This window comes from Scyliorhinus torazame, chromosome 13 (assembly GCF_047496885.1).
Source record: "Scyliorhinus torazame isolate Kashiwa2021f chromosome 13, sScyTor2.1, whole genome shotgun sequence".
In the NCBI taxonomy this organism is placed as follows: domain Eukaryota; kingdom Metazoa; phylum Chordata; class Chondrichthyes; order Carcharhiniformes; family Scyliorhinidae; genus Scyliorhinus; species Scyliorhinus torazame.
In genome coordinates, this window is record NC_092719.1 from 98,125,003 (window position 1) to 98,151,530 (window position 26,528).

Below are 26,528 nucleotides of genomic sequence, written 5' to 3' on the forward strand. Positions count from 1 at the left end.
CTCCAATCTTTGCTGTAACTAATTCCCTTAAGATGCTCTCTATGACCCCCCTCTGCCTCCCGAATGATCCGAAGTTCATCCAACTCCAGCTCCAGTTCCCTAACTCGGTCTTGGAGGAGCTGGAGATGGCTGCACTTCCTGCAGGTAAAATCAGCAGGGACACTAACGGCATCACTCACCTCAAACATCCTGCAGGAGGAACATTGCACTACCTTCCCTGCCATCCCTCTAACCTCCAACCAAGATCTGGTTGATAAATAAATAAAAAAAAATATATATATATATATATATATATATAATAATATGACACTTACCTCACACCAATGGGTCTTATTATTAGGTTAGAGGAGGAGGGTGGGTGGGAGACACTACATGTGTAGTGTCTCGGGTTTCCTCTCCACCAGAATTTATTGGTGGGGGGTGGGGGGGGGCCGTCCCAGAAGTCCGCAGGTCGAACTTCCGGTTCCCGCCTTATATATTTAAAAAAATAAAACAGAAAAGAACAGAAACGGGACCAGGTAAGTGTTTTTAAAGTAAAAACTTGCCTCCCAGAAGGCCCTTGCGCACCGCTCCCGCCGAAATCCAAAGGCCTACCCATTGTGCTACAGTGCTACCCATTGTGCTGAATCTATTTCCCCTGGTTCTAGAATTCTCCACCAAGGGAAACAATTTTATTCTTTCCACTCTATCTCTTCCTCTCATAATTTTGTACACCTCAATTAAGTCACTCCTCAGCCTTTTTTGTTCCAAGGAAAATAATCCAATTGATCCAATCCATCCTCGTAGCTACACTTTTCTAACCCTGGCAACATTCTTGTAAAACTCCTCTGCACTCTTTCCAGAGCAATTACGCCCTTCCTGTAATGTGGTGACCTGAGCTGCACAAAATACTCCCATTGTGGCTTCACCGGTGTTTTATACAATTCCAACATTATATCCTTACTTTATGTTCAATGAAGCAGAGCATTCCATATGCTTTTTTTAACAACCTTGTCTACTTGAGGGACCTGTGTATTTGTACGCCAAGATCGCTCACTTCTCACAGGAATCTGATCAATATGGAGTACAGGCTCTGCTTACCAGGCAGAACTACATTTCATCAACAATTCATTTGTGTAGCACCTTTAACATTGGGAAATGCCACAAGACACTTTCCATAGAATCCCTACAGTGTGGAAGGAGGCCACTCAGCCCATCGAGTCTACACCGACTCTTTGAAAGAGCACCCGACGACTTCCGGGTGCGGCGATGACCAGCTGAGTCGCACGTTTCGGCAGCTCCCGGTGAAACGGACTTTTGGGCTCTTGGTAGGAGCCCCAACGGCAATTTTGACGGCTAAAAACACTGTGCGGTAAACCAGAAGGGAATCCCCCTTGGATACGGATGAAAAAAGGAGGAGAAAGTGGCCGGATTGCAGTGGATCCTTTAGAACAGCGGCAAGGAAGGCAAGCAAAAACCAAGATGGCGTCGGAAGGTGGCAGTTTAACATGGGGCCCTGAACAACAAGAGTTCTTGAAATGCTGTGTGGAAGAGCTCAAAAAGGAAATGAAGAAAGAGCTGTTGGCCCCGCTACTACAGGCGATCGAAGGGCTAAAGGAGGAACAAAAGACCCAGGAGCGGGAGCTTCGGGTCGTGAAGGCAAAGGCAGCCGAGAAGGAGGACGACATACAGGGCCTGGTGATGAAGACGGAGACACATGAGGCACATCAGAAACGATGTGTGGAAAGGTTGGAGGCACTGGAGAACAATGCAAGGAGGAACAACCTGAGGATTCTTGGTCTTCCTGAAGGTGTGGAGGGAGCAGACGTCGGGGCATATGTGAGCACGATGCTGCACTCGTTAATGGGAGCGGAGGCCCCGGCGGGTCCGTTGGAGGTGGGGGGAGCATACCGAGTGATGGCGCGAGGACCGAGAGCAGGAGAAATTCCCAGAGCCATAGTGGTGAGATTCCTCCGTTTTAAGGATAAAGAAATGGTCCTTAGATGGGCGAAGAAAACTCGGAGCAGTAAATGGGAGAACGCGGTGATCCGCATTTATCAAGACTGGAGTGCAGAGGTGGCGAGAAGGAGGGCGCGCTTTGATCTGGCCAAGGCGGTGCTTCATAAAAATAAGATAAAATTTGGAATGCTGCAACCGGCAAGACTGTGGGTCACATATCGAGGAAGGCACCACTACTTTGAGACGGCGGATGAAGCGTGGACTTTTATTGTGGAAGAAAAACTGGAATGAGCGGGTTATTAAAAAGAACGTTTGAACAAAGTGGTGGGGCGAATGGGGGGGTTAAAAAGGGGGGAAGAGGAGTTTTATGTACTAATCCTGCGATGTGGTAACTTTTCTCTCTTCCACAGGTGGTGATGGGGGGAGGAGGGGAGGTGGAGGAGATGGGGCGTTGGCCATTGGGGGCGGGGCCAAGGGAGAAGCGCGGGCTTGGTTCCCGTGCTATGATAATCATGGCGGGAATAGAGAAGCAGGAAGGAGGGGGCGTCGCACGGTGCGAGCCGAGGTCACGGGGGGAAGCAGAGGTCGGCCAGAGTTTGCTGACTTCTGGGAGCAACATGGGGGGAGTAATTACGCTAGCGGGGGATCTAGCGGGGGGGGGTGGGAGGGGGGAATTACTGGGTTGCTGCTGCTGGGGAGAGGGGGGAGCTGGTATGGGAGGGGATGGGCGGGGGGGCACCACCTGGGGGAGATACAGCTGCGTGGGAACCGGGTGAGGAGATGGGAAAAGGGGATGGCTAATCGACAAGGGGGGGGGGGGGGGTAGGAAGCCCCCCAACCCGGCTGATCACGTGGAACGTGAGAGGGCTGAACGGGCCGATAAAGAGGGCACGGGTACTCGCACACCTCAAGAAACTTAAGGCAGATGTGGTTATGTTACAGGAAATGCACCTGAAACTGATAGACCAGGTTAGGCTACGCAAAGGATGGGTGGGGCAGGTGTTCCATTCGGGGCTAGATGCGAAAAACAGGGGGGTGGCTATATTAGTGGGGAAGCGGGTAATGTTCGAGGCAAAGACTATAGTGGCAGATAACGGGGGCAGATACGTGATGGTGAGTGGCAAACTACAGGGGGAGACGGTGGTTTTGGTAAACGTATATGCCCCGAACTGGGATGATGCCAATTTTATGAGGCGGATGCTAGGACGCATTCCGGACCTAGAGATGGGAAAGCTGATAATGGGGGGAGATTTTAATACGGTGTTGGAACCAGGGCTGGATAGGTCGAAGTCCAGGACTGGAAGGAGGCCGGCAGCAGCCAAGGTACTTAAAGATTTTATGGAGCAGATGGGAGGTGTAGACCCGTGGAGATTTAGCAGACCTAGGAGTAAGGAGTTCTCGTTTTTCTCCTATGTCCATAAAGTCTACTCGCGAATAGACTTTTGTGTGCTGGGAAGGGCGTTGATCCCGAAGGTGAGGGGAACGGAGTATACGGCTATAGCCATTTCGGATCACGCTCCACACTGGGTAGACTTGGAGATAGGGGAGGAAACAGGAGGGCGCCCACCCTGGAGAATGGACATGGGACTAATGGCAGATGAGGGGGTGTGTCTAAGGGTGAGGGGGTGCATTGAAAAGTACTTGGAACTCAATGATAATGGGGAGGTCCAGGTGAGAGTGGTTTGGGAGGCGCTGAAGGCGGTGGTTAGAGGGGAGCTGATATCAATAAGGGTACATAAAGGGAAGCAGGAGAGCAAGGAACGGGAGCGGTTGCTGCAAGAACTTTTGAGGGTGGACAGACAATATGCGGAAGCACCGGAGGAGGGACTGTACAGGGAAAGGCAAAGGCTACATGTAGAATTTGACTTGCTGACTACGGGCACTGCAGAGGCACAATGGAGGAAGGCACAGGGTGTACAGTACGAATATGGGGATAAGGCGAGCAGGTTGCTGGCACACCAATTGAGGAAAAGGGGAGCAGCGAGGGAAATAGGGGGAGTGAGGGATGAGGAAGGAGAGATGGAGCGGGGAGCGGAGAGAGTGAATGGAGTGTTCAAGACATTTTATAAAAAATTATATGAAGCTCAACCCCCGGATGGGAGGGAGAGAATGATGGGCTTTTTGGATCGGCTGGAATTTCCCAAGGTGGAAGAGCAGGAAAGGGTGGGACTGGGAGCACAGATCGAGGTAGAAGAAGTGGTGAAAGGAATTAGGAGCATGCAGGCGGGAAAGGCCCCGGGACCGGATGGATTCCCAGTCGAATTCCATAGAAAATATGTGGACTTGCTCGCCCCGGTATTGACGAGGACCTTTAATGAGGCAAAGGAAAGGGGACAACTGCCCCCAACTATGTCTGAAGCAACGATATCGCTTCTCTTAAAGAAGGAAAAGGACCCGCTACAATGCGGGTCCTACAGACCTATTTCCCTCCTAAATGTAGATGCCAAGATCCTGGCCAAGGTAATGGCAATGAGAATAGAGGAATGTGTCCCGGGGGTGGACCACGAGGACCAAACTGGGTTTGTGAAGGGGAGACAGCTGAACACGAATATACGGAGGCTGTTAGGGGTAATGATGATGCCCCCACCAGAGGGGGAAACGGAGATAGTAGTGGCGATGGATGCCGAGAAAGCATTTGATAGAGTGGAGTGGGATTATTTGTGGGAGGTGTTGAGGAGATTTGGTTTTGGAGAGGGGTATGTTAGATGGGTGTAGCTGTTGTATAGGGCCCCGATGGCGAGCGTGGTCACGAATGGACGGGGATCTGCATATTTTCGGCTCCATAGAGGGACAAGGCAGGGATGCCCTCTGTCCCCATTATTGTTTGCACTGGCGATTGAGCCCCTGGCGATAGCGTTGAGGGGTTCCAAGAAGTGGAGGGGAGTACTTAGAGGAGGAGAAGAACACCGGGTATCTTTATATGCGGACGATTTGTTATTATATGTGGCAGACCCGGCGGAGGGGATGCCAGAAATAATGCGGATACTTGGGGAGTTTGGGGATTTTTCAGGGTATAAATTGAACATGGGGAAAAGTGAGTTGTTTGTGGTGCATCCAGGGGAGCAGAGTAGAGAAATAGAGGACCTACCGTTGAGGAAGGTAACAAAGGACTTTCGTTACCTGGGGATCCAGATAGCCAAGAATTGGGGCACATTGCATAGGTTAAATTTAACGCGGTTGGTGGAACAAATGGAGGAGGATTTCAAGAGATGGGATGTGGTATCCCTGTCACTGGCAGGGAGGGTGCAGGCGGTTAAGATGATGGTCCTCCCGAGATTCCTCTTTGTGTTTCAGTGCCTCCCGGTGGTGATCACGAAGGCTTTTTTAAAAAGGATTGAAAAGAGCATCATGGGTTTTGTGTGGGCCGGGAAGACCCCGAGAGTGAGGAAGGGATTCTTACAGCGTAGCAGGGATAGGGGGGGGCTGGCACTACCGAGCCTAAGTGAGTATTATTGGGCCGCTAATATTTCAATGGTGAGTAAGTGGATGGGAGAGGAGGAGGGAGCGGCGTGGAAGAGATTAGAGAGGGCGTCCTGTAGGGGGACTAGCCTACAGGCTATGGTGACAGCCCCATTGCCGTTCTCACCGAGGAACTACACCACAAGCCCGGTGGTGGTGGCTACACTGAAGATTTGGGGACAGTGGAGACGGCATAGGGGAAAGACTGGAGCCTTGGGGGGGTCCCCGATAAGAAACAACCATAGGTTTGCCCCGGGGGGAATGGATGGGGGATATGGAATGTGGCAAAGAGCAGGAATAACGCAACTGAAAGATCTGTTTGTGGATGGGAAGTTCGCGAGTCTGGGAGCGCTGACCGAGAAATATGGGTTGCCCCATGGGAATGCATTCAGGTATATGCAACTGAGGGCTTTTGCGAGGCAACAGGCGAGGGAATTCCCGCAGCTCCCGACACAAGAGGTGCAGGACAGAGTGATCTCAAAGACATGGGTGGGGGATGGTAAGGTGTCAGATATATATAGGGAAATGAGGGACGAAGGGGAGACTATGGTAGATGAACTAAAAGGGAAATGGGAAGAAGAGCTGGGGGAGGAGATCGAGGAGGGGCTGTGGGCAGATGCCCTAAGCAGGGTAAACTCGTCGTCCTCGTGTGCCAGGCTAAGCCTGATTCAGTTTAAGGTATTACACAGGGCGCATATGACTGGAGCACGGCTCAGTAAATTTTTTGGGGTGGAGGATAGGTGTGCGAGGTGCTCGAGAAGCCCAGCGAATCATACCCATATGTTTTGGTCATGCCCGGCACTACAGGGGTTTTGGATGGGGGTGACAAAGGTGCTTTCAAAAGTAGTAGGGTTCGGGTCGAACTAAGCTGGGGGTTGGCTATATTTGGGGTTGCACAAGAGCCGGGAGTGCAGGAGGCGAGAGAGGCCGATGTTTTGGCCTTTGCGTCCCTAGTAGCCCGGCGTAGGATATTGCTAATGTGGAAAGAAGCCAAGCCCCCGGGGGTGGAGACCTGGATAAATGACATGGCAGGGTTTATAAAGCTAGAGCGGATTAAGCTCGTCCTAAGGGGGTCGGCTCAAGGGTTCACCAGGCGGTGGCAACCGTTCGTCGAATACCTCAAAGGATAGATGGAATGGAAAAAAGAAGGCAGCAGCAGCAGCCCAGGATCGGGGGGGGGGGGGGGGGGGGGGGAGGAACCAGAAGGACTCTCAGGGTTGTTAATATATACTGTATAATATGTATAGGTTGTTGCTACAGATAATTATATATTGGACTGTTAAATTATATTTTTGGAGAGTGTTACTTGTGATAAGGCAGTTGCCAATTAGGGTTAGTTTTCATTTTTGTTATTTATTATTTATTCATTTTCTGTTTATAAAATAGGTCATTGTTATTTGTGTTGTTATAATATTGTGTAAAGGATGCACAATGTACTGTGTTGGTTGACCAAAAATTTTCAATAAAATATTTTTTTTAAAAAGAGCACCCGACATAGTCCCACTCCCCCATCTATATTTAACATGCCATGTATGACACCAAGCCTAATAAGGAGATATTAGCTCAGATGCTCGATTGAGCACCAAATGATTATTTGGTTAAAAGGGATATGTTTTAAAGAATCTCTTCGAGGAAAACAAACAAGGGTATTCCAGATTTTAGGGCCAAACAACAGAAGGAACAAACCCAGTGGGGAATCGAACCTGGGACCCATGCGCTGTGAAGCCACAGTGCTAACCACTGTGCTACCGTGCTGCCCGCAATTGACACCTCAACAAGATCAGCCTGGATCTTATTGAATAGCGCAGCAGGCTCAAAGGGCTGAATCCAATTGAACGTGTATGATCCAATTCAGAGAGAAAAAAGAATGGCAGAGTATTATTTAAATGGTGATAGATTGGGAAATGGTGATGTACAAAGGGACTTGGGTGTCCTAATACACCAATCGCTGGAAGCAAGCATGCAGGTACGGCAAGCAGTCAGGAATGCAAATGGTATGTTGGCCTTCATTGCAAGAACAAAGAACAGCACAGCAACAGGCTCTTCGGCCCTCCAAGCCTGTGTCGACCATGGTACCTGCTTAAACTAAAACCGTCTGTACTTACGGAGTCCGTATCCTTCCATTCCCACCCAATTCATATATTTGTCTAGATGTCCCTTAAATGCCGCTATTGTACCTGCTCCACCACCTCCCCAGAGGACTCGAGTACAGGAGCAAGGATGTCTTACTGCAGCTGTACAGGGCCTTGGTGAGTCAACACCTGGAGTAGTGTGTGCAGATTTGGTCTCCTTATATAAAAAGGGAGTGTAGTAAAGGTTCTCCAGGCTGATTCCTTGGATGGCATATCAGGAGAGATTGTGTCAACTAGGTCTGGATTCATAGAAATTTAGAGGAATGAGGGGATCTAATTGAAACATCTAAAATTCTAGTTAGGGCTCGGCAGGTTGGATGCAGGGACATTGTTTACTCTGGTTGGGGGGGGGGGAGAAGGGCGAGTCTACAACAAGGAGGTCACAGTTTCAGGATTCGGGGTGGGCCATTTAGGATGGGGGTGAGGAGAAATGTCACTCAGAGGGTGGTGAACCTGTGGAATTCTCTACCACAGAAGTTTATGGAGGCCAAGAGTCGAAAGGTGTCAAGGGGTATTGAAAGAGCTCTGGACTATGACACAGAGATAAAGGATCAGCCATGACCACACTTAATGGCTCGAAGACCCAAATGGCCAACTCCTGCTCCTATTTCCTATGTTTCTATGTAATAACACAAAACTGGAAGTTCATCTTGGGGGTTAAATGTGACACTGGATTGCAAACAGACTGGGTTAGTCTCAGATTGTGGCTAGGGAGAAAAGCCTAGGGAGGAAACAGTTTAAAACAAGGACAAGAATGGAACCACAGGAGAGCAGTCCCATTCAGCGAAGTGACAGTGAAGAGGTGTTGGAGGAACATAGTGTGGTCGACTGTGTCAAGGGCTGAAGACAGGTCTAGAAGGAAGAGGAGGGAAAGTTTATCTTTGTCACAGTCACGTAGGCTGCCATTTGCGACTTTGGTTGGAGCTGTTTCGGTACTGCGGCAGGGACAAAAACCTGATCACATTTCAAACACAGAGTTCCAGCAAAGATGGGAGCAGATTTGGGAAGCGACAACACGTTCAGGACAAGAGGAAAAGTTAGAGGTGAGAGAGCAGTTTGCAAGGATGGCGAGGTCAAAGGTTGATTCTTTTGAGGAGAGGTCCTAACAGTTGATGTAAACAGAGGGACGTGAGAGAGAGAGAGAGAGAGAGAGAGAGAGAGAGAGAGAGAGAGAGAGAGAGAGCGAGCACCCTAAAACAAACCAGCCAAGGTACTCCCTTCAACGTTGCAAAAAGCTACACAAACAATGCATTTTAACACCTTCATAGCTGCTGTTCAAAACCATGAAATGTTTGAGGCTGTGTACAAGAATCCTTCTCATCTATTCCAAATCCTGTTGATTCATAGTTACCGACAGTGTTGAAAAAGCCAACTGAACTTCCCACTCCAGAATTATAAAGTAACAGAATTATAAAGTAACAGAATTCAGCTCAGGAAATACATGGAGTAAAATACAACAAAGGACTCCAGGATAATTTCCAAAACCTTAAATCAGAACATGTTCACAAAGCAGTTTGCACATGAGAACAGACATGTCAAATGTGCAATTACACGCAATACATAACAGGTTTCTTCAAAACTAGTCTTAAATTCCATCACACTCCAATGAAGTGTTTCAGCCAACTAGTCTATTTCTAGGATGCATCAGTATTAACCTGCGTCATGTCACACTTGGGAGATTGGAACTAGCATTTCAGTGGTTTTCATTTTAACACTGTTTATAGTCTATGCTCCCCCAGACCCTGCCCTATTTTCTCGCAGTGCAACCACACCAAACACCATTATTGTTGCCAGATTCCAAAATACCCATGAGCAACCATGCAGGATTAGCTGGTAATTTCCCAAATATAAACCTGTTCAAACAGTTCATGAATGACTTCCCGCCACCTGAGGAGACATAATGAGCCTCGATATCTCATTATATCTGATATCAGTCTCAACTTATTGAATTACATAAAAAGTATTTTAAAATCTTTTAAATCATCCATCAAATTTCTCAATTCTATCTGAATCCAGACGTTAGGAGTATTATGTACAAAGTAATGACATTTACATAATATTCTTAGCAGGTTTAATCCCATCAAATGTAATAATATTAAAAAGGTCTACACTATTCAACTTACAAAGAATGAAACGATTTTAGAAGATTTAAAATAACTACTTACTAAATGAAGGAAGGGTATATTAGACTAAGAGGCAGAATGTCTTTCCAACTGTTTAAAAAGTGCTCATGAACTGCCTACATTTAAATCTGGCAGCCATCTTTCTACTTTTCATTCATTTGCATTTCTTTAACAAGTATTCCAGTCTCCTGATGGGAAACATGTTCTACAGGAACTAAAGACCATGAAATGCAGTTTCCCTGCAATTGCCTCATTATGGCCTAAGCAGAAGATTTTTTCCCCCAAAAGCGTACAGAAGTGAACTCAGATGACTGATGGCGCATCATACCCCATAATGGCTTGTATTAAAAAAAAACACAAATCTGGTGTGTGCAGTTGAAGTCATCACATTCAAAAGGAATTCCTTTAACAAACTGTTAACATCTTTATTTTCTTTAGACCAACAGCAGCCTGTATACAGTACAAAAACGCAATACAATCAATTCAAGTGAAGCACAGCCACATACCTGGTCCAAGAGTAATTCTGATCCAAGCACAGAATTCTAAACGCATTAAATCACTTTCCATCGCCCAAATAAACAGAATATCAATTCCAAGCACAAATTTTTAAATGCATCATCCTGCTCCAAGCATAATATTTCCTCAATTATATCCGCTTTCAGTGCTCAGCACACTGTATACTGTCAATCCATTTCCAATTTTCACCTAAACACAACAACACGTTAGTAATTCAATGAAAACCACATTAGCACCTTCTTGAATTAAGTTATTTTGTCACTTAAGTGTGAATGTGAGATGTTGAGATTAAATGCACAATGAATGAGTGGCCTGTGGTTAAAAATACTACAAATGGATCATGCAGTCTATAGAAATTTTTGGCAAACTAGTGTTAAGACTATCTGTATATTTTTAAAGTGACACTGAACATAGGCAATAAACTAAAATTCACACAACCAGAATTGAATTAATTAAGCAGCATCGAAAACGATGGACACATTTACTACCAAACCCAATTAGCTATACTCAATTAAATTAAGAAGCCAAATAGGCACAAGGAAACCAAAATAAAGTGAGCTGCAGATACCCAAGAACTGGTCATTTTATAAGTAAAGGTGCAACACGACATAAGATGCAGGATTGCAAAAGGGATTAAGTAATTTAAAACAGTGCATGGAAAAAGTTTAATTAAAAGCACAAAAAACACAATCATGCATAGAATTTACAGTGCACAAGGAGGCCATTTGGTCCATCGAGTCTGCACCGGCTCTTGAAAAGAGCACCCTACCCAAGGTCCACACCTCCACCCAACACTAAGGGCAATTCGATTCCCAAGCCGGAATCGAACCTGGGACCCTGGAGTTGTGAAGCAATTGTGCTATCCACAATGCTACCGTGCTGCCCATGCATACATGGACAACTATCAAAAACTCTATCCAGATTAATTACTGGAGTAAAAAGGGAGGATGCCCAGGTGTACCCAGACTTAGTAAAACAATAATGACCAGCTGCACAAAATGCTTTATCATAGAACATACAGTGCAGAAGGAGGCACCGACCCACTTAAGCCCTCACTTCCACCCTATCCTTTTACCCAATAACCCCTCCCACCTTTTTTGACACTAAGGGCAATTTAGCATGGCCAATCCACCTAACTGGCACGTCTTTAGACTTTGCATCATCTGTTAACACAACTTGAAAGCAGGCAACCCTTTGTAATCCAACTGAAGCTCACACACTACTGAGCTTCAATATATTGCTGGAAGAGCCGCAGTTTTTACTTTATGCTCAGATATAAAACTCTTATGGAATGGATCTCTGCAGCAGTGTGACTCACAATGAGTCAGCTGCTTGCATGTGGAGTAGCACATGAAGCTTAGGTTATTCATGGTTCCTCTCTCCCCAAAACTCTGTGCTCTAACACCTGTGGTGCCTCATCACTGAAATGTGAACTCCACAGCACCAAATATTTCAAGGTGAGCTACAGTGGAGAACGAGACCATTCGGCCCATCAAGTACGCACCGACCCTTCGAACGAGCACCTTACCTAGGCCCGATTCCTCACCCTATTCTTGCAAACCCAACCTAAGGGGCAATTTAGCATGGCCAATTCACCTAACCTGCACATCTTTTGGACTGTGGGAGACATGGGGAGAATGTGCAAACTCCACAGTCACCTGAGGGTGGAAACGAATCGGGTCCCTGTGCTGTGAGACAGCAGTACTAACCACTGTGCCACCGTGCCGTCCATCACCAGTAAATAGCTCCACACAATGGTTTTCATGCTGCAACGTTCAGACGATCAGCAGGGGCAAAGTGAAAGAGATGGCGCGCAGGAACTATTTGCACTCAAATTCAGTAACTCTCCGGTTTAGCAGAGTAGCCTAGATCAAATGAGTGGAACAAAAGAAACTGGAATGTGTACAAAATGAATAAGGAGTGGTTTGCTGTGCAGGATACAAGCAGATTAAACTATTGATGGGTAGGGTAGTAAATGGGGCCCACTGACCTGTCAACACAGTAAATTGCAGCTCCAGCATTATTAGAAGACTGATGTAGGCCCTATCTAGGGATGTTTGTTTCCTATATGCTTTTTTAAAATACTGATCTATGCACGCAAGACATCTGAACATTCATAAAAGTGAAACCTTTTTGTAAAAAGTGTTTTTTTTAAAAAATGTTGCCGATGCCAAAGGCATTGACAGCTCAGATAAAAGCCCGAACTTCCCCTTTCTGCATTACATACAGGAAGAGGAGCTCTGGAACTCCCTGAAGGTAGTATACAGCTGCCTCATCAAAAAACAAAATTTAAATACAAGCCTTTGAATTTTTTTTTTAAAAATCATATTAACTGCTACATTTTAAAATATCACTCAAATGGAATAATCCATTATGAAATTTCATTCTTTGCAAAAACATTCCCAATACTTGGCATTAAACTTTTAGGAAGCATGGGACCCAAAAAGCGATCTTGACTTTGAAACCCCCGAACACTTCAATGCACTGTTAAAACACATTAGCTTTCCAAGGAGATTTAGAATGCAATTTTACAGGCTGTCACTTCATATCTAACTTGTATCCAAGTATCACTACACTAATCCCACAAATCACAGCAGCCGAAATACACCTTGAGCTTATTACCTCCAATCATTTTAGACAGTCAATGACTGTTTAAGCATCTAAGAAAGCTAGTGTCAAGGTATTTTTTTTTATTAAAAAAGGTACCAAATGCCAGAGTCATGATAATCCAGCTGTATTTAAACTAATGTATAAAAATTCCATTTTGTTAATTCTTTATTGTATGGTTCACATGCTATGATGTGGAAGCATGTTGTGTTGGATAACCAATCGGCAATAAAGGAACAGTATACAGAATACTGGGAGATGCCTTTTATTTTAGGCAATGTAATGTAATGTAAGGCAAATGTAATGTAATGTAAGGCAATGTACATTTCTTTGTAATACAATTACAAACAACATAGCACCAACAGAGAGTCACGAGTTAACAAAGAAATCGGATTTCCCCCTTTCTGTCATGCATGTCCAAGGACACTGGTCAGCAGCAATTGTTTTCACTCTGAGTCAGACAAAGGATCTGCATCCGATTCAGTTGAATCAGATTCAGTTTTCGATTCCTCCCCTCTCCTCCATTCTTTGAGGAGAAGCCTCCACTGTTCAGCTTGTAGCCATGCAGCATAGGCTGCATCTAAATAATCCTGTCTCTCTTCAGGCTTTTCTAAGCACAGCCTGAGCAACTGATCGAGCTGATCTGAGGTAAGCCGATTCCTGCAGGAGAAATTAAGAAAAACAAATTGTTCAGCTGCTAATAAACTATGTAAGGAGTAACTGCTGACCAATATGCAACCCCATTGTACCTGTATTTGTTTTTTAACAAGTTCACTGATGTAAATCCTATATCGGGTTCAGCAGTTGATGCAGACATCACCACACAAACCTCAGATAGTATTGAGAAGTTTGGATATTCTTTTCTCCACATATCAGAGTGTGCCAGATCAATGCAAACCTGTGGGGAGAAGAGAAGGATGGAGTAGGTGTGGAAGTAGAGAGAGAAAAAAGACATTCACTCTTGCTCTCAATATACAAATATCTTGCAAAGATTTGCAAATATCTTGCACGTGGGAAGCGAAATTCAAGAGATTGGCTACTTTTGTACAAGGTGAGCTGACATTTCTATATTAAAGAGAAGATTCATTTCAAAATACAACTTCTACGCCAGGTTTACTTTTTTCAGTTCTTTCCACACTTTACAATATTTAGTATGCAATATAAATAACACTAATCTATGCATCATGGAGGAAATAGAAGTAGTATATCTAAAATGTAACATTATTCCAAACATTGCTTACTTCATCCAAACTCTCTCCTTTTCTGGATGCAATTAAGTATTTCATCTGATCCCACTCTGCAACTAAATCTTTTCCATCATTGGAAAGGAGGTCTGAGAAATGATTCTGGAGAGCTGCTGCTTCACTATTTCCATATTGAGCTAGTTTCTCAGGGTCAGACGGAATCCTATCTGGATCAAGGATACGAAAAGCTCTGATGATTGCATTATCAGGGAACCGCTCCTTCAGACTGTCAACAATATTCTTCACCTAATAAAAATAAAACAAACTATAAGTTAAGCAAAGCTGTTCTACGATAAAACATTAACTCCATCATCCTACTTTTGTCAATGATCAGTTGTCAGGTCTAACCAGGGAACTGGCACATGCACAGTAAAAGAAAAAACACTCAATATACTAATGCTGAGCAACGGAGTCACAAACTCGAACAATAAAAGTAGCAAAAATGTTCACCAGTGGTTAAAATTAAAGTTACTTTTTAAAAAAATAATCTTTGTCATAAGTAGGCTTACATTAACACTGCAATGAAGTTACTGTGAAAATCCCCTAGTCGCCACACTCCGGCGCCTGTTCGGGTATATGGAGCGAGAATTCAAAATGTCCAATTCACCTAACAAGCACATCTTTCGGGAATTGTGGGAGGAAACCGTAGCACTCGGAGGAAACTCACGCAGACACGGGGAGAACGTGCAGATTCCACACAGACAGTGAGCCAAGCCAGGAATCGAACCTGGGATCCTGGCATTGTGAAGCAACAGTGCTAACCACTGGGCTACCGTGCCGCCCAAGTTAGTAACTATTACTTAGTAAGAACAGGAATAAATGGGACATGTTTAAGTTGGCAGGTTGCAACTACTGGAGTGTCACATGGCTCAATGCCAGGACCTCAGCAATTACAATCTATATTAAGAACTTAAATAAAGAGTTTAATAAAAAGACAAAGTGTATCTTTAATTGGCCGATACAAGGCTAGGTGGGAATGCAAAATGTAGCGGATACTCGGAGAGAGAGGTTAAGTGGATAACAGTAGCAGTAAGAATAAAAAAGCACTTTTTTGAAAAAAGATTAAGACTTGTAAATGTTGATGGTAGGGAGAGGCTTGGGTGAACTTGCACAATGAAAAGTTAGCATGCAGCTACAGCGAGCAATTAGGAAAGCAAATGGCATGTTGACTTGCAACACAAGAATGAGGAAGATTTCTTACAGCTGCATAGATGTGGTCTCACTTAGTACTCATGGCTTGGAGGCAGTAAAGTGCTTGTGGGTTTGCAAAGTTCGACCTATGTTAAGAGGCTGAGTAAACTGAACTAATGCTCTCTGGAGCTTAGAAATGAGAGTTGACTTAGTTGGAACACACATGATTTTGAAGCAGTCTACACGCCAGAGGTTGTTTCCCTGGCTGGAAAATCTAGAATCTTAAGATAAGGGGTTGATGGGCAAAACTATCTCCTTCAAAGGGGTGTGAATCTCTGGAATTCAGTACTGTTCAGTCATCGAGTATATTTAAGGTCGAGAGAAGACAGATTTTTGCTCCCAGGGAATGGAAGCATTTGGAGAAGGGCCAGAAAAGGAGTTGACAAGGACGATCAGCCATGATCATAGTTTGGGCAGCACAGTAGCATTGTAGTTAGCACAATTGCTTCACAGCTCCAGGGTCCCAGGTTAGATTCCCGACTTGGGTCACTGTCTGTGCAGAGTCTGCACATTCTCCCCATGTGTGCGTGGGTTTCCTCCCACAGTCCAAAGATGTGCAGGTTAGGTGGATTGGCCATGATAAATAGCCCTTAGTGTCCAAAATTGCCCTTAGTGTTGGGTGGGGTTACTGGGTTATGGGGATAGGGTGGAGATGTGGACCTTGGGTAGGGTGCTCTTTCCAAGAGCCGGTGCAGACTCGATGGGCCGAATGGCCTCCTTCTGCACTGTAAATTCTATGAAAATACTGAAAGGCAGAGTAAAGCAAGAGGTCATTTGCTCTCCTCCTGTGTCTATTCTTATGTCAAGTTCTTAACTTACTGGCACCATTAAAAAAATCTACTAACCAGAGTTTTAACAGAGCCAGCTATCTCATCAGTAGCTTTAGCTGCCGTCTTATGAAGTATAGGTCCATGTGGCTTCCTTGCCATAGGTGGCCGGGAAAGAGCACCACTTTCTAGCAGCTGTATCCCCAGCAGAAAGCTGCTCTCCCACAATATATTGTTTCCAAGGTACTTGCATTCAAGGAGATTGATTGTGGCTTGAACCCTTTCCGGTACTCTGACAGGGTTCACAAACCTTTCCTGAAAAAATAGTGATAGATTGTCCAAGTGGTGGAGGAGATCTCTCAAGAAGAAAATGGCAAGAAGAATGCTGTAAACATAAAAAGTGAGAAAAAAAACATTTCACAAATGGTCATGGCAGCTACTAGATAACAATCTTTTTCCTTAACCAATGTAACGGTGAATCTGTTGCTGTAAAATAATTTTCAAACAGGAGCTGCACACGTGCAGTGCAATTCATGGTGCTAGCCATGGTTCAGCAGGTAGCACTCTGGTCTCCGAGTCAGTGCTGCATCGTCAGAGGTAGCATCTTTTAGCAGAGATGTTAAATCACAATGGCCTCTCAGGAGGATATAAATGATTCCACAGTCAAAGAACAAAAGAACAAAGAAATGTACAGCACAGGAACAGGCCCTTCGGCCCTCCAAGCCTGTGCCGACCATACTGCAAACTCCAATCTTCTACACTTCCTGGGTCCGTATCCTTCTATTCCCATCCTATTCATATATGTCGTCAAGATGCCCCTTAAATGTCCCTATCGTCCCTGCTTCCACTACCTCCTCCGGTAGCGAGTTCCAGGTACCCACTACCCTCTGCGTAAAAAACTTGCCTCGTACATCTACTCTAAACCTTGCCCCTCTCACCTTAAACCTATGCCCCCTAGTAAATGACCCCTCTACCCTGGGGAAAAGCCTCTGACTATCCACTCTGTCTATGCCCCTCATAATTTTGTATACCTCTATCAGGTCGCCCCTCAACCTCCTTCGTTCCAGTGAGAACAAACCGAGTTTATTCAATCGCTCCTCATAGCTTATGCCCTCCATACCAGGCAACATTCTGGTAAATCTCTTCTGCACCCTCTCTAAAGCCTCCACATCCTTCTGGTAGTGTGGCGACCAGAATTGAACACTATACTCCAAGTGTGGCCTAACTAAGGTTCTATACAGCTGCAACATGACTTGCCAATTCTTATACTCAATGCCCCGGCCAATGAAGGCAAGCATGCCGTATGCCTTCTTGACTACCTTCTCCACCCGTGTTGCCCCTTTCAATGACCTGTGGACCTGTACTCCTAGATCTCTTTGACTTTCAATACTCTTGAGGGTTCTACCATTCACTGTATATTCCCTACCTGCATTAGACCTTCCAAAATGCATTACCTCACATTTGTCCGGATTAAACTCCATCTGCCATCTCTCCGCCCAAGTCTCCAGACAATCTAAATCCTGCTGTATCCTCAGACAGTCCTCATCGCTATCCGCAATTCCACCAACCTTTGTGTCATCTGCAAACTTACTAATCAGACCAGTTACATTTTCCTCCAAATCATTTATATATACTACAAAGAGCAAAGGTCCCAGCACTGATCCCTGTGGAACACCACTGGTCACAGCCCTCCAATTAGAAAAGCATCCCTCCATTGCTACCCTCTGCCTTCTATGTTTCCCTACCACTGAAGTAAGGCTCACCGGCCTGTAGTTCCCGGGATTATCCTTGCTACCCTTCTTAAACAGAGGAACAACATTGGCTATTCTCCAGTCCTCCGGGACATCCCCTGAAGACAGCGAGGATCCAAAGATTTCTGTCAAGGCCTCAGCAATTTCCTCTCCAGCCTCCTTCAGTATTCTGGGGTAGATCCCATCAGGCTCTGGGGACTTATCTACCTTAATATTTTTTAAGACACCCAACACCTCGTCTTTTTGGATCACAATGTGACCAAGGCACACCCTTCTCCAGACTCAACATCTACCAATTCCTTCTCTTTGGTGAATACTGATGCAAAGTATTCATTTAGTACCTCGCCCATTTCCTCTGGCTCCACACATAGATTCCCTTGCCTATCCTTCAGTGGGCCAACCCTTTCCCTGGCTACCCTCTTGCTTTTTATGTACGTGTAAAAAGCCTTGGGATTTTCCTTAACCCTATTTGCTAATGACTTTTCGTGACCCCTTCTAGCCCTCCTGACTCCTTGCTTAAGTTCCTTCCTACTTTCCTTATATGCCACACAGGCTTCGTCTGTTCCCAGCCTCTTAGCCCTGACAAATGCCTCCTTTTTCTTTTTGACGAGGCCTACAATATCACTCGTCATCCAAGGTTCCCGAAAATTGCCGTATTTATCTTTCTTCCTCACAGGAACATGCCGGTCCTGTATTCCTTTCAACTGACACTTGAAAGCCTCCCACATGTCAGATGTTGATTTGCCCTCAAACATCCGCCCCCAATCTAGGTTCTTCAGTTCCCGCCTAATATTGTTATAATTAGCCTTCCCCCAATTTAGCACATTCATCCTCGGACCACTCTTATCCTTGTCCACCAGTACTTTAACTTACTGAATTGTGGTCACTGTTACCGAAATGCTCCCCTACTGAAACATCTACCACCTGGCCGGGCTCATTCCCCAATACCAGGTCCAGTACCGCCCCTTCCCTAGTTGGACTGTTTACATATTGTTTTAAGAAGCCCTCCTGGATGCTCCTTACAAACTCCGCCCCGTCTAAGCCCCTGGCACTAAGTGAGTCCCAGTCAATATTGGGGAAGTTGAAGTCTCCCATCACCACAACCCTGTTGTTTTTACTCTTTTCCAAAATCTGTCTACCTATCTGCTCCTCTATCTCCCGCTGGCTGTTGGGAGGCCTGTAGTATACCCCCAACATTGTGACTGCACCCTTCTTATCCCTGATCTCTACCCATATAGCCTCACTGCCCTCCGAGGTGTCCTCTCGCAGTATAGCTGTGATATTCTCCCGAACAAGTAGCGCAACTCCACCTCCCCTTTTACATCCCCCTCTATCCCGCCTGAAACATCTAAATCCTGGAACGTTTAGCTGCCAATCCTGCCCTTCCCTCAACCAGGTCTCTGTAATGGCAACAACATCATAGTTCCAAGTAGTAATCCAAGCTCTAAGTTCATCTGCCTTACCCGTAATGCTCCTTGCATTAAAACATATGCACTTCAGGCCACCAGACCCGCTGTGTTCAGCAACTTCTCCCCGTCTGCTCTGCCTCAGAGCCACACTGTCCCTATTCCCTAGTTCTCCCTCAATGCTCTCACCTTCTGACCTATTGCTCCCGTGCCCACCCCCCTGCCATACTAGTTTAAACCCTCCCGTGTGACACTAGCAAACCTCGCGGCCAGGATATTTATGCCTCTCCGGTTTAGATGCAACCCGTCCTTCTTATACAGGTCACACCTGCCCCGGAAGAGCTCCCAGTGGTCCAGATAATGGAAACCCTCCCTCCTACACCAGCTGTTTAGCCACGTGTTTATCTGCTCTATCTTCCTATTTCTAGCCTCACTGGCACGTGGCACAGGGAGTAATCCCGAGATTACAACACTAGAGGTCCTGTCTTTTAACTTTCTGCCTAGCTCCCTGAACTCCTGCTGCAGGACCTCATGCCCCTTCCTGCCTATGTCGTTAGTACCAATATGTACAACGACCTCTGCCTGTTTGCCCTCCCCCTTCAGGATTCCCTCTACCCGTTCGGAGACATCCTGGACCCTGGCACCAGGGAGGCAACATACCACCCTGGAGTCTCTTTCACGTCCACAGAAGCGCCTATCTGTGCCCCTGACTATAGAGTCCCCTATTACTATTACTCTTCTGCGCTTTGACCCTCCCTTCTGAACATCAGAGCCAGCCGTGGTGCCACTGTTCTGGCTGCTGCTGTTTTCCCCTGATAGGCTATCCCCCCCGACAGTATCCAAAGGGGTATACCTGTTCGAGAGGGGGACAACCACAGGGGATTCCTGCACTGACTGCCTGCCCTTTCTGGTGGTCACCCATTTCTCTGCCTGCACCTTGGGTGTGACCACATTTACATAACTGCGATCTATGACGCTTTTCGCCACCTGCATGCTCCTAAGTGCATCCAATTGCTGCTCCAACCGAACCATGCGGTCTGTGAGGAGCTCCAGTTGGGTGCACTTTCTGCAGATGAAGCCATCCGGGACGCTGGAAGCCTCCCGGACCTGCCACATCTCACAGTCAGAGCACAGCACCCCTCTAACTGACATTGCGTCAATTAATTAAAATTTGTCTTTTTTTTTTAAAATACTTTTTTTTTTTAATTTCAAAGTTACTGTCAACTATCTGTTTCCTAGCACTAGATTTCTAATAGAAATGCGATAGCTAACTATAATACTCTCCGATCTCTGGCTCAGATATCCTCTAAATTATAATTAAGTTATTATGTTTAATTAGTTCCCAAATATTCAAATTTTTTTAAAATTTTGGTTAGAATCCCAACCAGCCACTCTGGCCACAGCTTTTCTGTGATGTCACTTTAGTTTTCCCCCCGACACACACAATTTGAAAAAAGGTATAAAAGTAAAAATAACTTACTTACCTTCTTACCTTCTGAGTGTCTGAGATGTTCTCAGGTTCTCTCGCTGACAGAGACTGCTCCTCCACCTCCGAACCTTGACCTGCACAATGCTAATATAATAATAATATAATATGGCACTTACCTTACACCAATGGGTCTTATTATTAGGTTAGAGGAGGAGGGCGGGTGGGAGACACTACACGTGTAGTGTCTCGGGTTTCCTCTCCACCAGAATTTATTGGTTGGGGGGGGGGGGGGGGGGGCTTGCCAGAGGTCCGCGGGTCGAACTTCCGGTTCCCGCCTTATATAAAAACAAATAAAACAGAAAAGAAGAACAGACACGGGACCAGGCAAGGCTTTTAAATACACTACTCACCTCCCAGAAGGCCCCTGCGCACCGCTGCCGCCGAAATCCAAAGGGCTGCTCCTGTAAAGGCAAGGCTTTTTAAAGTAAGTACTCACCTCCCAGAAGGCCCCTGCGCACCGCTGCCGCCGAAATCCAAAGGGCTGCTCCTGTAAAGGTAAGGCTTTTAAATACACTACTCACCTCCAAGAAGGCCCCTGCGCACCGCTGCCGCCGAAATCCCCGTACCTTGGCCAATATTTACTCCTTAACCAACATCCAAAAACTAGGCAATCAGGATATCATATTGCTGTTTGCAGGAGTCTATTGTGTACAGATTAGCGACTGACTTCCACACAATACGATAGCAAAGAGACTTCAAAAGTACTTCATTGGCCATGAAGAGTTTTACATGGTCTGAAGTGCACGATATAAACTATAAACGCCAATATTTCTTTTCCTCCAACCCTTCCCTCCCCAATGATAAACCTCATTAACAAACCTTCACTAACGATAACAAGCAGCAGAATTTTTTTTTGTTCACAAAGCATTAAATTTGAGCCCAGAGAATTACAAAGTTCACAAAAATCAGTTTGAAAAATACATTCAATTTCAAAATTAACATTAAAAATAGAGAATATAATACCGAGGCTGCTGAAGTTTAAGGAGGATGCTTTCTGCGGTGATGTCATGGTCACTGTAACTCATGTCTGAAAAATATATGATGAGATTTTGGTAGGATTTGCAAATTGCTTGGATTGCTCGGCCTCGATTTATCCATTTGAGGTGGCATGCCTTTGCCAGTTTGATGGCGTTTGTCTCGAGAACATGGAGGACCTCTTCCAAACCGCTATGTTTAACAGTGGATCTTTTATTAAAAAGAGAGAAAAGTTACATGAAATGGTCAGTCTTTTCTTCCTCCCACAATATCAGCATGTAACACCTAAATTACAATTTCCTCAACCTTGATCAAAATCAAATTACATTAGACCATGATTCCTCAACAAATAAAAAGATGAGCAGTACACGTTAATGCAGTGGATTAGAATTTGGACTACAGTAGATCAATTTTAGGGTTTCTAATCTATTCACATCAGAGAAAGGGGAGAAATTTAATCTCCCAAATATAGTGAGATCAAAAATACAAGAGAAATCCATAGAATCTCGAAGTGCTGAAGGCCATTCAGCCCATCGAGTTTGCACCGACCCTCCGAAAGAGCACTCTACTAAGGTCCACTCTCCCATCCTATCCCCACAACCCCACACATTGATCATGGCCAATCCACCCAACCTGCACAATCCACCCAACCTGCACATCTTTGGACTGTGGGAAGAAACCGGAGCACCCGGAGGAAACCCACAGACACGGGGAGAGCGTGCAAACTCCACACAGTCATCCAGGGCCGGAATTGAACCAAGGTCTCTGGCACTGTGAGGCAGCAGTGCTAACTATAGTGCCACCTGAGCCTTAATAACCTCACCCTAATCCAGTGTACACCATACAACATAAAAAAACATTAACATACATAGGTATAGCAGGAGTAGCACACTCAGCCCACTCCAACATTCAATAAGATCACGGCTGATATTATAACCTCAACTCCACATTCCCACCTATCCCCGTTAACCTTTCGCCCCCCAATTGATTACAAGAATCTATCCAGCACTGCCTTCAAGAATTCAAAGACTCTGCTTCCAGTCTTTTGAGGGGACAAGTTCCAAAAACTCTCAGCCCTTAGAAAAAGTTTCTTATCGATCTTAGACCCTAGCTCCAAATTATTCCACAAGAGGAAACATCTTCTCCACATCCATGCTGTCAAGACCCCTCAGGATCTTCTGTGTTTTTATCAAGTCGCCTCTTAATTTTCTAAACTCGATCAGATACAAGCCTAATCTACCCAATCTTCCTCATGAGAAAGCCTGCCCATTCCAGGTATTAGTCTCATAAACCTCTGAACTGCTTCCAACACACTTAGTCAGGAGACTAATGCTGTACACAGTGTTCGCGATGTGATCTCGCCAATGCCCTGCCAAAACATCTTATTTTCCCCATGATAGATGACTGGCGTACAGTTTCCTGCTTTCGGTCTCCATCCCTTTTTGAATAAAGGAGTTTAAATTTGCTATTTTCCAATCGAATGGAACCTTCCCCGAATCACAGGAATTTTAGAAAATTAAAACCAACTTATCAACTACCTCACCCCAGTCACTTCTTTTAATGCCCTGGGATAAAATGCCACAAGGTTTGACAATGGAAAATTCTGGAAACATTCAAGAGATCATCTGTGGAGACAATAAACTAACTAACTTTCTGGTGCAAGCTCTGCTTTTTAAAACAATAATCTTTATTGTCACAAGTAGGCTTACATTAACATTGCAATGAAGTTACTGTGAAACGCCCCTAGTCGCCACATTCTGGCGCCTGTTCGGGTACACAGAGGGAGAATTCAGAATGTCCAAATTACCTAACAGCACGTCTTTCAGGTCTTGTGGGAGGAAACCGGAGCACCTGGAGGAAACCCATGCAGGCACGGGGAGAACGTGCAGACTCCGCACAGAGTGTGACCCAAGCCGGGAATCGAACCTGGGACCCTGGTGCTGTTAAGCAACAGTGCTAACCACTGTGCTACCGTGCCGCCCAAGAACCTGGAACATTAGCAGAGCCATTCACAGGTGAGGTAGCACTTTGGAGACAACAGATCAACTAGTGCTCTAAATTCTCCAAGCAGAGTTTGCAGCAGGAACACAAGATGGTTTATATTCTCCAGATGTTCCTTGACCTGTGGAGTGGTTCCTGCTTTTCCTACTTTGGTCTCAGAATTCTAGCACCTGCATTTCATTTTTTTTTTTGTTTGTTTTAATTACGGTGGCTGGGTTTACAGCAACTCTAGAAATTCCTTGCAAGGCAGGTTTACAAAAATGCTTCTGTACACAAAGTAATAAAACCATTGATAATTTCATCAGACATCTATTTTACCTGGAAATGTATGAATAGATGGCTTTGAAGCAACCGTCTATCTCTTGAAAGAGTGTAATTTCATTGTATGAATCCTTAATGGCCAAAGCCTCCGAGTGTACCACTAAATGCTGTCCAAGCAGCCATGGAATGTCTACCTACGATATAGACAAGAAATCATCGAATTAAAACTCATTGCAACAGCCTTCTTTGCCTTAAAGGTCACCATAAATGGAATGGTCAAAACTGAAATATGGCTTGAATTCCATACACTGTTGCATGGTTAGAAAAAGTCCAGCATTTTACATTTTAAAGTTGGTTCTAGCAAACATGACTAGATACGGAATTACAATAGTTTCTGTTAAGCAAAGTCTTGATTTTAAAATTTCCCTCCATGGTCTGATCCTGCCTTTGTAAACTGTTGCGACACTATAGGTCTCGGAGATATCTGTGCTCTTTCAATTCTGGTCTGGAGTATCCCTGATGTTAATCACCCCACCATTGGTGACCATGGCTTCAGCTGTCTAGTCCCTAAAGCTCTGGAATCCCTTCCCTGATCTTTTCTGCCTATTTGCCTCTCTGAAGACACTCCTAAAACTTTCCGCTTTGGCCAAGGTGGTGGTCACCTGGCTTAGTGTCTCCTTACATGGCTCAGTGTCAAATTTTGATTCGTACCGCTCCTATAAAATGCCTTGGGGCATGGGTCACCTGGCTTAGTGTCTCCTTACATGGCTCAGTGTCAAATTTTAATTCGTACCGCTCCTATAAAATGCCTTGGGCATTTTTATGATGTTAATGGCCCTATATTAATACGTTATTGTTTTTATTGGTTCTATGGCAAAGCACCTCCATCCCCATTGAAACACATCTTTCATGTTGATAAATTGCACTAGAATATTTTCATTTGTTCACAACATAGAAGAGGAATGAGATTGAGGGGCTACCCTGCTGGCTCTCAAAGCGATCCCAGTAATAACTGGATATCAAACAATTCTACATCAGCCCTTTGAAGAATAAGCCTTTGATCAATGCACCATAACAAGGAATGACAGAATAACAGCATTGTCAGAAACAGTGAAAGCAGTGCACAGTCACCAGGAAAGACAGTGGGCAGCAAAGCAGCTGAGTGACTGGAACATTGAGAGGGACGTAAGCTCTACCTGTGAAAAGCAGAATGCTACAAAGTTAACTTCAAACATCCCTAAATTTAAAAAATCAAACTAACAGAAAGGTTAATATTCAGATCTCATGGAGGGCACAAGGAGGATGAGGAGCTTTGCCATGAAGACCTAGAAAGAGTAGGCAAATAAATGACCAATTTTACCAGGAGATTTCAATCAACTCAACACTAATTTGAGCAAAGTCAAGTGGCTTAAAGTTGGAGTTGCTAGGGATGCACGGTGGCGTAGTGGTTAGCACTGTTGCCTCACAGCACCAAGAACATGGGTTTGATCGCTGCCCCGAGTCACTGGCGTGTGGAGTTTGCACATTCTCTCCATGTCTGCATGGGTCACACCTCCACAACCCAAGAGATGCTCAGGATAGGTGGACTAGCCACACTAAATTACCCCTTAATTGGAAAAAAAGAATTGGGTACTCGAAATTTTTTTAAAAGTTATGAAATGCACAACTGCTTCATGTTCCAGTACATCACAGACCACAAAGGATTAACCTGAGGAAGGAGCAGTGCTCCGAAAGCTAGTGTTTGAAACAAACCTGTTGGACTTTAACCTGGTGTTGTAAGACTTCTTACTGCACAAAGGATAGTGCACATAACAGTGAATGACCTTGACCACAGGGGAAATGGATGTCATGGCTCCTTGAGGACATGAACCACAAAACTATCCCGTTCAACATGACCTGGGATTCAGAAAAACCCAAAACTAGGAGCTGAGGAGCGTTAATTTCATAGGAATGAAGGATTAACTTTTGCAGGCAGTTATTCAACAGCATTTCAGTAGACAAGCAGAACAAGACATAATTATGAGCATTCAGAACAAACACACTCAACAGCAATTTAGACTGAACAGACATGACCTTAAAATTAACAAATTAAACATGAATTAAAGGTGATACAAGATAATGCGGGAACAAAAATGGATGAGGATACAAGGGGATAAATACAAGGACATGCAAGTTTTAAGAGTGATCGGAGGAGCTTAAGGAAACTTAAGCTCCATAGAAATTCACAGCACAGGAGGCCTTTTAACCCTATTCTTTCTGTGCCAGCTATTGATTAGAACAATTTAAAACTACATCAGAGAAAAACCTTTCTCCAAGTATTTACAAGGGCAGCATCAGCAATATGCTCTCCACAAACAGACTAGACACAGGCAAAATTGAAGACTTTGATAGGAATGAGATAAAATTCTATAAAGGTTAAACATTCCACCCAGAGGTCAATATTCAAGGAGACCATGGAGATTTTAAAAAATGCATTGTGATTATGAGAGTCATTGGGCTGAGCTGCATTAATTGGTTGGAAGCAGGGCAAGGAGCAGCATCCATCTTCAAAAAAGGGAGGCAATCAAAAACAAGCAACAGTCTTAGTTTGAACTTCATGCCGATATCAGCCAATGGATTTAATCAGGTGTTCACCAAGATATTGCAAAAATCAAAGAACAATACAGCA

General features: G+C 44.9%; 1 protein-coding gene across 3 annotated transcripts in view; it reads right to left on the bottom strand.

The window, feature by feature from the left end:
• nckipsd (NCK interacting protein with SH3 domain) overlaps window positions 1-26,528 on the bottom strand; it is a 429,686-nt gene that overhangs the window by 334,989 nt on the left and 68,169 nt on the right. For 2 of the 3 annotated variants that reach the window (XM_072471985.1, XM_072471986.1), the window contains exons 7-12: window positions 23,918-24,054; window positions 21,587-21,808; window positions 16,056-16,362; window positions 14,017-14,265; window positions 13,525-13,673; window positions 10,053-13,435 (exon numbers count right to left, since the gene is read on the bottom strand). The exons of the other annotated variant lie outside the window; for it this stretch is intronic. In XM_072471985.1, the coding sequence (XP_072328086.1) occupies window positions 13,222-13,435; window positions 13,525-13,673; window positions 14,017-14,265; window positions 16,056-16,362; window positions 21,587-21,808; window positions 23,918-24,054 (1,278 nt within the window). In that variant the 3' untranslated portion in view covers window positions 10,053-13,221. Of the gene's footprint in view, window positions 1-10,052; window positions 13,436-13,524; window positions 13,674-14,016; window positions 14,266-16,055; window positions 16,363-21,586; window positions 21,809-23,917; window positions 24,055-26,528 lie in introns of those variants that run through there. 3 annotated transcript variants of the gene reach the window in all.